Raw genomic sequence first — 14,500 nt, 5'->3', positions numbered from 1 at the left:
ATACACACACAGACACATATACACACACACACATAGAATCCACCTTCCTTTAGGCTCTCACAGAGAAAGAGAGATATAGGCCAGGGTTTTTCAATCAGGATTCCGTGGCACCCTAGGGTTCCACAAGAGATCACTTGGGGTTCCCTTGGAGATCACAATTTATTTAAAAAATTATTTCAAATTTGGGCAACTTCACACTAAGAGGTAAGTTTCATTCTTTACTTTTAGTTTAAGAACACTGTTAATGCATATATACAGGCCTACCCATGAAACGAATATAATAATTTTGTAACTCTGGCCTATATTTGAGCCTGAATGCGCAGGGGTTCCTTGAGGCCTGAAAAATATTTCAAGGGTTCCTCCAGGGCCAAAAGGTTGAGAAAGGCTGATAAAGAGAGAGATTACATTATGTCATGTCCCCATGAATGAGGTTTTACATGACTGTATATACCATTCTGATAAATTCCATATATCCCTGGAACACCACTGAGTACCAGGATCCAGATAGCTCCTAAAGCTAATGCACTGTACATCGTCACCTAAAGTGCAACAGGCCATGAGTTCAATTACTGGTAGAAGGTTTCAACACCATAAAATAGGATATGGCCACTTATGTCGGAGGAGTCCCAATAAAGATGAAACTGGTCACATGGTGCCTCCTGGTGTTCAGTGTAACTGAAAACACTACACAGGATATACACTGTGTATAGATAAAGAAATCTCCCCACATATGCACATACCAACAGAGGAGCTGGAAGTAATGTAAAACTTCATACATGGGGCATGACATAAGGTAGCATCTGTATCTCTCTTTCTCTGAGAACTTAAGGGAAGGTAGACTCTATATACCATTCTGTCTGTCTGTCTGTCTATCTATCTATCAAACTTTATCACTGCCCATCTCCCCCACATCCAATTTTGATAGATTGGATGTGCTAACAGCAAGTATCATGGTCATACACCCTATTTGCATGAAATGCTAATCATAATTAAGACATTTGTTCAGCAGCTGCAGACCAGTTGACCCAACCAACCCACAGTCCTCTCTCTCTGATCAGTATTCTGGATACTGCCTAGTTTTTATTTCTCTGATTGGAGTCAGCCACAATCTTAAGTAAGAGAAATAATTATAATCATGGTTTTTTTTCCCTCAAAACTAACTTCCCCCATTCTTGTGGGATGGTGAAATAACCATACAGCACCAGACGTACTGTTTCATTTGCAGTCTCTTCTGCACCCCATTCTCCCTGTTTTCTTAGAAGATCAATGTATTAATTGATTGTAAGCTAGCCATTGTTTGGGTCCTGATAATATGCCCTGCCATAAATTAAGATAAGCCAAGTAACAACAAATGATAGTTACAGCTTGTAATTAACCTGTTCCTCTTTAATCACAATCTGACTCAGAGTCCAGGTTGGATGACAAAGTTAACCAAACTACGGCTTGGCTTAGTAAGCCATGCAAACGCAAGTCATAAAAACTTCCTCTCTGTAGTACTAAGGCGTGGTTTGTTTAACAAGGATTTATTGAATAAACTACGATAGGCTATTTTCACACAATTGTGTAAGCTATCAACCATGGTTTACAAATCACAATGGTGAGTTCACATAACATAAGCCAAGCCAAAAAAAACAACATAATGGTTTAGCAGCATGTTATAAGGACTCAGTCTTCACCTGTTTGAGTATATGAAGCAAATAGTGTAAAAAATACCTCTGATGCTGCCTGGTATTTCTCATGGCTGAAAGAAGTGGAAAACAAGTAACAGTACTGTTATACTCATATATAGACATTTTAAGTCTGAGCCAATTAAAAGAAGGAAAAATGTCCCAATAATTAATATCAACATTATCTCCTACATCTTCATTTCAGACTTTCCTGTTTTTCTTAAGCCTTAGCACAGACAAGCTAACCATTTAATGCTAATAGAGAACTGCATAACCATTTCAGTCTCCCTCAGTCACTCTAGTCTTCCCATTCGACAGGTTATTTGGTTGGGCCAAAGGGATATCCAGGGGTTCTAGGTCCTGCAGGCAACCAAGGTTACCCAGGTCCACGAGGACAAAAAGGACTGAAAGGTAAGGTAAAATACTGAAGAAGCATGTTAATACTTTGTCACCATAGATTTTCATTCAAAGAACGTGTTTCATTTGCACTATATAATGGGATATAGTCTAAACTACTTCCCTTCCTGTTTAGTTCTCTACTGTTAGCATTTCTCTTGCTAGAAAGCTGGTCTTACAAGTGCTTTTTTTAAACCCAGTCTCATCTATCATCCTTTCAAATCATTTTTATTATTTTCTTTCTTTTTGAGAGTTAGTCTTTGCGCAAAATGGTGCTGATCCAGCCAAGTAGCCATCTCATTTCCAGTTGCTCCAAGGTAGAGAGCCTTGATATGAAAAAGCACCCAGCCTTGACACTACCAATTGAAAGCAGCAAAATGGAGTATTTTGTTTTGCTTGACCACTTCACTTGGATGGAAAGATCTGTGAAGGATCTATCTTACAGGCACAGAACATACAATCCCATCTCAAATCCTCACTGCCTTTGTGACAATTTTTCTGTACTTTAGATATTTTCCAGGCACACAGGAGGACCATGATCTGAAAGTGAGGTTTTTATCTGCCTCCTTAACATAATCAAATCAACCTGTTTAGGTTTAAGCTTTTAATGATGTCCAATATGTGGGGGGCATATTGAAATTATTCATCTTCTATGGAGACCAATGAAATCTGATGAGAGCTGGAAATTTTCTGACTGACTTGCTTCCTCCCACTGATTAGACCTCATATGGCTCCTTTATATTAATTTGAGTTGAGATCAATGAGAATCATTGGAAGATGGCTGGAACACCTAGGAAGAAAGCTTGTGCAGCTCGATCCATTGTAGTTACTTACAGTTAGGCTGTAATTGGCTGTTTCATAAATAATCTTTTGTGATGTATGTAATTGTACTGATTATAAGCTCCCTAGTAACCATTTATATGGTTAATGCTGTAAATAATAATGCTAAATATAGGGCTGTGCATGATTTAGTAATGAATGCAGCTACTTTAACAGTCAGATTAACTTCACTAAGAGAATTTGTTAAAGCAACATCACTTTTCAGGCTTATACAGAAGCTGTTAAAACAAATGGCAGAACACTGTGCTTGCACAAGCTATGAGGCACTTTTGAAGTGCTTTCAAAATGTACTAAACCATCTCATTTGCTGGTGGGAGGCTGCAGCAGTATATTTTGGATGAATTTAAGCAAGGTATGAAGCATGTGCAAATAAATGGCTGGATTCTACACATTGCATATGAATATGCATAAGAAAACCTCAACAGCCAATTCCAGCAAGCAATTTGGAAGGGACCCTATGGATCTGAGAGGGAAACCCTCTTGGTTGAAGAAACAGCATTTTTCCCATTCTAATCTCTGCTCACATGTACATAGACAGGCTCACGTTGCCAGAAAATTCCAGATGCGTGTTTGTGAAATCCCAAGTGTGTAAGAGTAGATGTCTCAATATTACGTGTAGTTAAAAGTCAACCCCAAGGAATGCACTTACTTTTAGGTAAAGATGTATAGTGTCATGAGATTGTTGTGAATAGGACTACTATCTCCTTGAGGCAAAGAGGGGGAATTTCAGTCAGCAGGTTGAATGTGACCTCCTGGCATCTCCATTTGGCTCTTCTCTGAGATTTGTCATAATATTTAGATTACCAAATCTGGGCTGCAGATTTTTCAGTATCTCTTTACCTCCATCTAGTGGTCATATCAATGTTTGCAACTTAGATATAGTAGCTCTGCTTTATTCGTGCAAGGTTGGCTTCTTCGCACCTTTTCTGATTGTATTTGTAGGTGATATAGGAGATTGCAAATGTGTTGAACATATTGAAAGAAGAAGGGGTCCTGCAGGGCAACCTGGTCCTCCAGGATTTCAAGGTCCAATGGGACATACTGGGAAAAAAGGAGAATTAGGAGATAAAGGCCAACATGGACTTCCTGGTTTTCCTGGTGTAAAGGTATGATATTTTTGTAATGGAATATTGTATATTTTAGAGAACAAAATATTGTATAATTTCCCAATTTATTATGAATACTTACTGTATGACACAAGATTTTTCAAAAATGAAGTTCTTCATATATATGTACTGCTTTTCCTAAAAAAGGGTCTCAGTGTCTTGTTCCAGGCCAAGCAGATCCGTGGAATTGAGGATTAAGCAATTTACTTTGCATTGCAAGCAAATTTCAAGCAGTGGCAGGCAGAGCGGGTGTGTGTGCAGTCACACATACTCTAGCAAAGTTTACAGAAGCATGAGAACTTGCTGCAAAGGACTCCAAAGCCAGAGCAAAATGGGTAGCAGAGTCAGCCTCAAGTGCTTGATTGTTTACCAACTCTTGAGAATGATTTTCTTCCAGAGCATCTACAGCAGGCTTTTCAACATCAGAGTCTTCTGAATGGACAGGACACTCATGTGGCTTACATAATATATGTTTCCATAAAATTGTTTACATTCTTAGCAGGGATGGGGTTCCACATGTAGACGTTCCACTTGAAAGCAAAGTTTTCCATGTAGAAGTTTCATGAATTCTTTGGATTTATACAAAATTGAGCTATGATTGCAGTTTCTGTCCAATCACTTTCGTAAACAGAAGTTCTGTATAAAATATTGCAAAATATTTTATTTTAAAATATTGCAAAATAATCTACATTTACTATGTATTCTCACCATTTTTATTTTGATGTTTTGCCCATATTATTATTTCCATGATACACCGTTTTCAGTTTATATCATATATAGAGCCAGTTTAGTCTAGAAGTTAAGGCACCGGGCTAGAAACCAGGAGACTGGGAGTTCTAGTCCCGCTTTAGGCATGAAAGCCGGCTGGGTAACCTTGAGCCAGTCCCTCTCTCTCAGCCCGGCTCACCTCACAGGGTTGTTGTTGTGGGGAAAACAGGAGGAGGAAAGAGTATTAAGTATGTTCCCTGCCTTGAGCTACTTAGAAAAATAATAAAGGAAGGATAAAAAATTAAAAAAAAAACTACTGGTATAGTTGTGATTACAGTTGGTTTTATATGGAAAGGAATCTAGACCTCATCTTTCAGAAACTTTCATGAGGAACAATTAGAAATTATTGGACCCAGTTGTGAAACTAGGTTATATGTCATCATCTTGTGAAAATTACATCTCATTTCCTTCGTACTTTAAGTGTAAAATTCAGCCTACTGTTGTCCCCAAAACTCTGGGTTCGTAGTCTGGCATGCAGTTTTGCTCAATAAAACACTCCACGGGTGGAGATGATAAAATGCTAATACTGCGCAGAAGGCGCAAGGGAAATAGTTTTCCAAAGCCAAGCTCAAAGGCTCACAAAGGCTCTCAGATTAGCAAACTGTGTGTACATTTCTGCAGTGAGATACAAAGTAAAATTCTTGCGACAAAATATGAAGTGAAAAGCAGCTTTTCAGCCTTGAAGTGATAAACTATGCAAACGGTGGAATTCTCAGTCTAGGATATGCCAGTGTTGCTTTGCTATCTCAGCATGTGTGCGTGTTTTGCGAATACCTGCGCATACCATCCTTATTGGTTACCTAGCTATTAATTTGCATCATCTAACTCCTGATTCTTGCTCATGCGCACTGTCACTTTTTGCACATGCCCCTATTCTTGCTCGTGCATGTGGTTAACTTTTTGCACACATCTCTACTATGTACTCGTTACTAAAGCTAATTACAATGCTGAGTCTCCACCTAGGGGTTTTGCAAACCCGTGAACTTTTGCAAAGGTGTCCCCATCCAACTGCGCAGCTGCCAGAAGCTCTTTTTTTTTCCTGCTTACTGCCTCATCATTACAGGCATTCCTCTTACAAGCCTGCATTGAATGGGAGAAATTATATGATCTCTTTTTCCTTTTGTTCTGAAACTTCTCTTCAGCGCATTTTGCCATGTGTTCTTACAAAAGGAAATAATAACATTTATCTTACACTTTTGCAGTATATTTTTGGAGTGATTAATTAGACTTTCTTAATATCCATCAATAGGGATCCTCTGGTGTACCTGGACCTGTTGGACCAAAAGGGGTAAAAGGGGATTCCCAAACTGTTACTACAAGAGGTACAGACAGATATCTTTTTAAAATACAAATTAAATCACTTTGTTTACTGACTTCTTTTGCTAAATCTCCATACAACCGTATTTTCAAGGTGCCAAAGGAGACCCAGGATCTCCAGGAATTCCTGGAAGTAGAGGAGAAGACGGTTCACCTGGCAGGAATGGCAAAGATGGTTTACCGGGACTTCCTGGGCTGCGAGTAAGGAAGGCACTCAGCCTCACCCCTCAACAGGCTAATGGGAGAATCACTACCTGAAGGCACCGTGTTGCTGCCTGAACTCGTTCATGGGCAGGGCAGCGCCAGTGAACTGAAACTGAATCCTGGCAGGACAAAGACAGTGGTTCTTGGGAATTCAGTATTCATCCTGAGCTACAATCTGGTCAACTATTTACCGATTGCTTTTACTGTTTTCACAGTTTTTAGGTCCTTCAATAGTTCTGGCACTCCTGGACCGGAATAGTCTGAAATCAGGCTGGAACTTTCCAGTTATCCTTGAGGACAACTAGGAAGCTTCAGCTGGAACAGAATTTGGTTCTAAAAATGTGGTTGAAACAGTCTATTTATTTGTAACATGCAAATTTTAAAAATTACCCTAACAGTGACTGATAGAATCACACGATGTGAATGTGTGTACAGCTTTTGACAATTTATGGGCTCAGTGTAGTTGAATACATGTTGCAAGTTATTTGCACTACACAGAGAGATTTTGTAGACCAAACTACAAAATAAATATTCTGCAAATAATAATCTTACACCTCTTTCTAAGCTGTTGGATTCTAAGTGATTCATCCATCAGTCTTACCAGTTCTTACTACTTGGGGCTTTTCCTTTGTTGTCCACATTTTCTCACTGAAGCTATTCAACTGGAGATATGGAGTTGCTCCCTATAAGTTCTGTAAGTAATTGCTGAGTACAGGAGTTACCTGTTTGTAGGAACTGGGTGTTCCAGTGAAAAGGTGACAGAGAAAGTTAAGAAAGTGATTTAGTGGCAAAAACAGTTTAGCTGTTGGAAGCTTATGGTATTTTAAATTTCCTTGCAGGGTGATGGCACAAGAGGAGAACAAGGGGATCCTGGTGACCCAGGCCAGCCAGGCCTGAAAGGTGTTCCTGGGGAAATTGGCCCGCCTGGTGTGGGTTTGCCGGGTCCAAAGGGATACCATGGCCTTGCAGGTGACCCTGGCGCATATGGAAACCCTGGCTTTCAAGGCACTCCTGGCCCCCCAGGGGCTCCTGCTCAGACAGGTATTTATGAACTGTCTTGCAATCCCCAACCAGGTTGAGCACATTTGGAAATCTGGGAACCTGAGATGAGTGTGATCACAAACAGCTGCTATGAGGAGGGGAGCTAGTTACAAAAGGCATAGGACATGACAATCACAAAATGATAAAAGGTGCAAAGTTAGATCTAATACAGTAAATGAAAATGGACCATCACAAGGTTCATATCATGTGTAGCTGGGATTCCACAGATCCACTTTAAAGCATGTATCAGTATATTTATATCCGCATCCAGTAGAAATCTATCTGCAGAGTAAAAATTATAGAAACAATCCTTGCCAGCTCCACTGTAGTATCAGTGAATTCAAAACACAGATTCTCATGGATCTTTGTGATCGTTACATGGTATGCCAACAAAACTGTGTTCCATCAAATGTGTTGGTTTCCTGATTCCCCAAACCAAACACAGAAGCAACAAAATCAGAAGAAAACTATACATTTTATATAACAGGGTAATAATAGAATACTAAAACCAGTAGCAAAATACTATATCACATACCAAAAAAACATGTTCTCTGCAGTTTGTGGTGACTAATAGCATTATATATAGCTGAATATTCAAGTTTGACTATTAGAGAAATCCTCCAAAAACCTGGAATATCCTGAGCTTGAAGTGGCTTCACTGCTTCCAGTGCCTGGTGGTGACAGCCTGGCAGGGAAGAATACTTTTCATATCCTTTTCTCATTAGAGAACCCAAATTATTTAGACTAACTTAATGGTTAGTTTAAATATTAACAGTATATGGGGAATTTGAGTTAAGTTCCTGATAGTTCTTCTTGAGGCTTTGTAATCAAATCAAAACCTTTATTATGGCCTTTAGGCCAGAGAACACTACAATAAAAATACATAAACCTATACTTAATCAAACTGATAAGTTGGTATAGAATGCAACAAAATTACATAAAATAAATCAATAAATGAACAATAATACAGATAACAGTGGCAATCACCAAAATTTGTACTAATCTTCAATTGTAGGTAGGATGGATAACACAAATGGTGGCACAAAATCAGGCAATCTGGAAAAATACATCAGGGTCCTGGTTGGATAGAAGAAGAGGCAGATAAGCATTGGTAATATTGAAGATATGTGCCCTTGGAAAGAGCTAGTTTTGATGGCCAAAGAGAGCTAGCCTTCAAGGCCACCAACAAAGCCTCAGGAAGAAAACTGAAGTATCTTTTGTTCCTAGGACTGGGTTCTAAATGTTGCCAAATGTCTTTTGGCTTCCTGGTCATACTTAGCAATAGAGTCTTGTCTCAACCCATGCCAGATGAATTTAGGAAACAAAATATAAAAGCATTTTATTTATTCATTTGTTTGTTTATTTATCAAATTTTATCACTGCCCATCTCCCCCCAAAGGGAGGAGACATTATATCAATGTATAAGCTTTTGACTAAATTTAAAATTCTCTCTCTCTCTCTATATATATATATATACACACACACACACACACACACACACACAGAGTATATATTAGACTGTAAAATATAGAGAAATTCCCTCCGTTCAAATAATTATCTGTTAATTACCCCAATTATCCCATTAAAATTACTGGCTTTCCAGTTCAAAACAGCACATACTGTTTAGATCTTTCTTTCATTTGTTCTGCCTCAGTTTGTGGGCCTTTCCAAGGATGATCTTTTGATATTTAAAGCAAGTAAAATATGGAAAGGCTGATAAGGAATTTCCGTCTCAGTGAACTGGAAATTAATCTTTGCATGTAACACCATAACTAATAAGTCACTGAATCTTAGCAACAGGAATATTTAATGAAATTGTTTGGGAAGTAGGATTGTTAGAATAACAAATTAAACTATCCGTTCTATTTTGCTATAAAGGTGTTGGCCACAAAATTTTCACTGGTCTCTTTATGTAACATTGCTTCACTTATCCATCTCTTGTGTCATCTGTTTTGAATACTGTATGTTGGAATTTTCTCCTGATTATGAATGAATTGTATCAGACAGATGATGAATCCACTGAATTCTTATAGATTGATTCACAGGTAGATAGAATGACTGAATTTTATAGTCTTGGTGCCTGATAATGGCTTGAATAAATCATGCATCTCTTTTTGTTCTGCAGAATGTGAGCAAACAGAGGACCGCTTTCTTAGAGATAATAGAACTGAATCAATTCACTCAGGTAAAATGAACTTGATATGCTCATTCAAAAAGTGAAGTACATACTTTTTTTAAGTGAGTGTTTCTTGTCCCACAAGACAAGAAACCTGTGGGACAAGAACATGATTTCAAAACTCTTGTTATACATTTTAATTTAACAAATAAAAAGCTAATTTAACAAAATATGCTATGCACAATTATTAATAATTCAGAAGCTAACTAAAGTAATTGCATTAAAAAGTAACACAGTTTTGCCTGCTCGACTGATAATGTGGGTTCTAAGCTAACAAAACCTATGCCAAAATTCATTTGTTAGGCTTTAAAGAGCCATGACCATATTTGTTCCTTCAGCCCATATTTTTGTCTTTAGGGACCAGCTGTGTTATGGCCCCAAAAGGAGCTCCAGGGTATCCAGGATTGCCGGGACCATCAGGTACACCTTTTAAAAAATCAAATAGTACCATAATTCACATAGTGAAAATAATTTGATCCCATTTTTCTTAACTGTAATTATTCCAAAACATATACAGGTAGTCCTCAGTTAAAGATGGCCATTGGAACTGGAATTGCTATCGCTAAGCAACACAGTCATAAAGTGCAATGTCATGTGACCAAGCTACTTAGCGACGGCAGTTCTGGCATTCCCGGTTGTCATCGTTAAGCAAATCACTCTGGGTCGTTAAGCAAGGACCTCAAGTGATTGCCATTGCAACCTCCTGCCAACTTCCCCATTGACTTTGCTTGTTGGAAGCAGGCAGAGAAGGTCACAAATGGTGACCATGTGTCTGCAGGATGCTGTGACATAATCATGAGCCAGGCGCTGAGCGTCCAGATTGCAATCACATGCCTGTGGGGATGCTGTGACAGCTGGAATGCCAAGGACCAGTCATAAGTACCACTTGTTCAGTGTCATCACAAGTTCAAACAGTCACTGAATAAATGGTCATTAACTGAGAACCACCTGTAAATGGAAATCAAGTCTGAAATTGCTTAATTTAAAAAATTAACTTCCATATTCATCTGTCAATAATTATTTTGTAATTGTGTGTGTTTGTATGAACTGCTTAGGATTTTCAGCTAAAAATGGGCTGCAGATTAAATAAATATAAAAACAATATAACCATTTATAGTAAGAGATTCATATTAAAGTTCTTAGATACCTTGATCAAACAAAAATGCTTTTCCCCCAGCTCTTTACTCAGAATTAAATCCCTATATGTTCAGGGAAATTTATTCTCAGGTCGTAAAAAAACTGTAATCATTGTTGATGTTTTCTTGTTAATCAATAATATAATAGTTCTGCAGACTGTTTTTGTTTCAAATAGACAAACTTGTTTTTAACTTATTTAACATGTCAAATTCTTTATTTCCATAATATTTCAACATAATGTTATATTGAAATAGTAGCTTGCCCTGCCAGTGTTACCCTAATCAAGGAACTACTAAGGAGACAAACAATCAAGCAGCAAACAATACTCTAATCAAGGAACAACCAAGGAGAAAGCCACACCCCCACTGAAACTGGCAGGACAAGCCGCTGTACGTAAACAGGGAGCCAATCCCACACTCACTCGCACTGGTGATGTTACCTAGTCAGGCAACGAAACGTCTGCAAGGCAACAACCAAGCTCAGAGAGCACCAAGGACTCCACAGTTCAGCCCTGAGCTACAGATATTCTCTTTTATTGAGAAGAGATATCTGTATCCTTATGGGGGTGAAGAGTTACCAAATTTGTATATATTTGTTGATGGAAGTCACTTCTTTATATATTTCTTTTCTTTGTCTTTATCTCAGTCTTTTCCTTTTTTTTTCTTTCTTTGCACTTTTTACTTTCTTTTTCTTTACTTTCTTCTTTACTTTCTTTCTCTTTACTTTCTTCTTTACTTTACTTTCTTTCTCTAAGTTTAGTTTGTATTAGTTTTTCTTACTATAATTAATTTTTTAATAAAAATTATATACCTGTGTAAAAATTAAATCTCACTTTTGTATAACACCTTCTTAACATAGGTGCAAAAGGTGCAAAAGGGATTCCTGGTGGACTTGGTTTGCATGGATCAAAAGGACTGAAAGGCCCTCAAGGGGATCACGGTTATGGAGGTGCAGCAGGTCCAGCAGGTACTGTAAAACTAACAAATACTTGCAGGTATTTGAAATATTTGGGTAGCATTTATATTTTGCCCTTTAGCTGGTGAATAACAAAGATGTATTAAGCAAATCCACTGGGAAAAGTGCTCTAATTCTGAAGAATAATATGCGTTTTAAAAATAAGGTTTTTAAAAGGAGCTTTTAACTCACCACCAATTCACAGATTTGGCAGAGAAATTGTTCCTTATTTATTCCTGTTCTTAAATAATACAGGGCATTCCACTTACTTCTAAAGCTTATATACTAATAACAGCAACCCTGTAAATGTTTTGCTTTATCATCCTTATAGTAGCTGGTTGACTGGGACCCGTGTTAATTCCTTTTATCTTCTCTTTTCAGTTTTTCACAGATTTTCTGACAATTTATTTTGTGTGTGTTCTGGAGAGTAAGAAGTTGTCCCTTGCCCTTTAGGGAGCAATTTTGCCTACTGCCAGGTAGAGGAGCCTCCTCTCAGAATGTTTGGAAAGTCCTCCTTGATCAAGGAGAACAGGAATGCATTGTAAATGATTCCCATTTCACATATAAATTAGTACCTTATTAAGTACTACCCCCTTGAGCCATGCTCCTCGTGCCTGTTTTACACCATAATAAAGAACAGAAAACACCACAAAAAGCAAACTATACACAGTTTCAACTCTTAAGGAGATTCAGTATTTCTGATTATATAGAGGGAGGTAATCTGTTATGAATATTTGTTAACATAGCTAAAGAGTGGAGACCAAATATGAATGAAACAATTCTTGGCTAAGGATTCTGTCGTTGGATGGTGCTGTATTACTTTTTTGCAGCCAATGCTATTTGCCACACTTTATGTTCCATGGATCCTAAAAAAAGATGTACTTTGGTTTTCCAATTTTTTGCTGCAGCAAATATGGCAATTAACAACAAAACATGAATAGTTTTTTTAATAAGAGTTGGGGGCTGGACAATGAAACATTATAATTAACTCATATAACTTATTGTATTTTTCCACTTTGCTCAAAAAATTTCAACCAAGATGAATTAATTACATAGATATTGCCACCAGGGATGGTAGTAGGCACCAAGCTGATTACTTTCAACACTATCTAGACAGAATTAAATTAATACAATCAATTTTAAGGGGGCATTAATTATTTTTATAGTCTGTGATTACTTGCTAAAATAAATTTGATTTTTATATAAGAAGCTCCAAACCTATCCACATATTCTAAATCCTCTTCCCAACTTTTGAAAAACTTTTCCTTCAAAGTAAGAGTTTTATACTGTGTAAAATTGTAGAGATATCTTTGATTGGAAATGCTGTTGGTATACCACATTCTTCAAATATTGAAAATATTTTTATTGTAAAATCCCATGAGCTTAAAAAGAAACATGTTTGCCTAATTTGAAAGGTAGTTGTAACTTGTGACCAATTCTTCTGCAGAATATATTCAATAGAAATAGGTTTACCATAAATAATTAAGACTCTAATCCTATGAAGTCTTTTATTTTCCCATTCCTTAAATTAAACATGTGTATCCATGTGTTAAAAACCTGGGTGATCAAGGAATGGGAGAATAAGCAGAGTATCAGGGGCCAGAATTTGTTTTCTACTTTTTTCAAATTTTAAGGTAAGTTTCAAATATACACTTACGATGCTAATTATTGATTTCTTAATATAATGGACGAATATACAGCTGTAACAGGGTCTAACATTAACTCCATTTGTACCCCTGAACATGATATTTAGCATTTTTGTTTTAGCAAATTAATTTAACTATTTTAGCCAATAGTGCCAACAGATTAAAGTTCACATGTTTGGGAAATAAAGGAGGGCAGCACTGAGAAAATTTTAATTTGATGGACAAATTATAATGAAAGAATGCTGCTATTGGAATATCTCTGATCAAACTATTACACCAAAACTATTTCTAAATAACATCCAGGAAATATTCATATAACAGATTATTATTATATTCATATAACAGATTATTATTATATTTAGGTTGTGCAAATGAGAGATTTAAGCAATCGCTTTATATTCCCATGGAAATTAATGGGACTAAGTGTTCATTTGATTAATAATATGATTCTGATTATTTTAATCATTTTCCCCATGATTTATCTAATTCAGTATTAATTGATCAAAGTTTTATTCTTATTACCATTGTCATTTTATTACGCTTAGGATTCACCGGACCCAGAGGAAGCAGAGGTGCCCCAGGATTGCCTGGGGCAAAGGGGCTTCCAGGAAGTCCTGGTTTGCCAGGTTTGCCAGGACCCCTGGGCGAAAAGGGGCTTACAGGTGATGTGCTAGGAGTACCGCCAGGCTCTCCTGGGGACACTGGGCCACCTGGATTCCCAGGAGCAAAAGGCTTGCAAGGAGATCAAGGCCCACCAGGAATTAGAGGTAAAGCTTGCTCAGTTTAAAGGGTTAATAAAGGAAACATACAGTAGTGCCTTGTACATTAGGACGAAGGGGGTGGCAGAAAGCTGAGAGGCTAGCGTAGGGTGTTGGAGAAGACATGGGGCTACTAACATTCTACTGGTTCTGCAGCAAGATAAAAAAAGGCAAGGAGCTATGTGGTGTATCTCCAATGACACCATAGTCTCACAGGCAGGCAGTGTTCTAACTGAGTGCATGAAGGGCAGGCTGCATCATCGGCACTTATCTGTAGTTCTGGGGAGGGCTCCAGTAACCATGACTGGACTAGCATGCAAAGGTTCAGAATGACCTTCCTGGAATTTTTTAAAAAAATGTTGATGTAGGCTTGGATTATGTAGGGCGATACAGTGAGTTCTGCATATCCACATGCAGTATTCTGAAATGTAATTTCAAAAAACACCCCCACTTAGATTCTGCTTTTGAATATTAGTGGAGTTTAAAGTCA

At 37.6% G+C, this 14,500-nt stretch overlaps 1 protein-coding gene across 1 annotated transcript in view; it reads left to right on the top strand.

Moving 5' to 3' along the window:
- COL4A2 (collagen type IV alpha 2 chain) overlaps window positions 1–14,500 on the top strand; it is a 172,467-nt gene that overhangs the window by 112,751 nt on the left and 45,216 nt on the right. The window contains exons 21-29 of the mRNA XM_063317783.1: window positions 1,986–2,078; window positions 3,846–4,009; window positions 6,027–6,099; window positions 6,189–6,295; window positions 7,138–7,339; window positions 9,465–9,524; window positions 9,873–9,935; window positions 11,511–11,618; window positions 13,798–14,019. Of these exons, the coding sequence (XP_063173853.1) occupies window positions 1,986–2,078; window positions 3,846–4,009; window positions 6,027–6,099; window positions 6,189–6,295; window positions 7,138–7,339; window positions 9,465–9,524; window positions 9,873–9,935; window positions 11,511–11,618; window positions 13,798–14,019 (1,092 nt within the window). The remainder of the gene's footprint in view (window positions 1–1,985; window positions 2,079–3,845; window positions 4,010–6,026; window positions 6,100–6,188; window positions 6,296–7,137; window positions 7,340–9,464; window positions 9,525–9,872; window positions 9,936–11,510; window positions 11,619–13,797; window positions 14,020–14,500) is intronic.

This window comes from Candoia aspera, chromosome 1 (genome assembly GCF_035149785.1).
Source record: "Candoia aspera isolate rCanAsp1 chromosome 1, rCanAsp1.hap2, whole genome shotgun sequence".
NCBI lineage: Eukaryota > Metazoa > Chordata > Lepidosauria > Squamata > Boidae > Candoia > Candoia aspera.
Note: the sequence above shows the minus strand (reverse complement) of the source record. Positions and strands in the feature narration are given on the sequence as shown.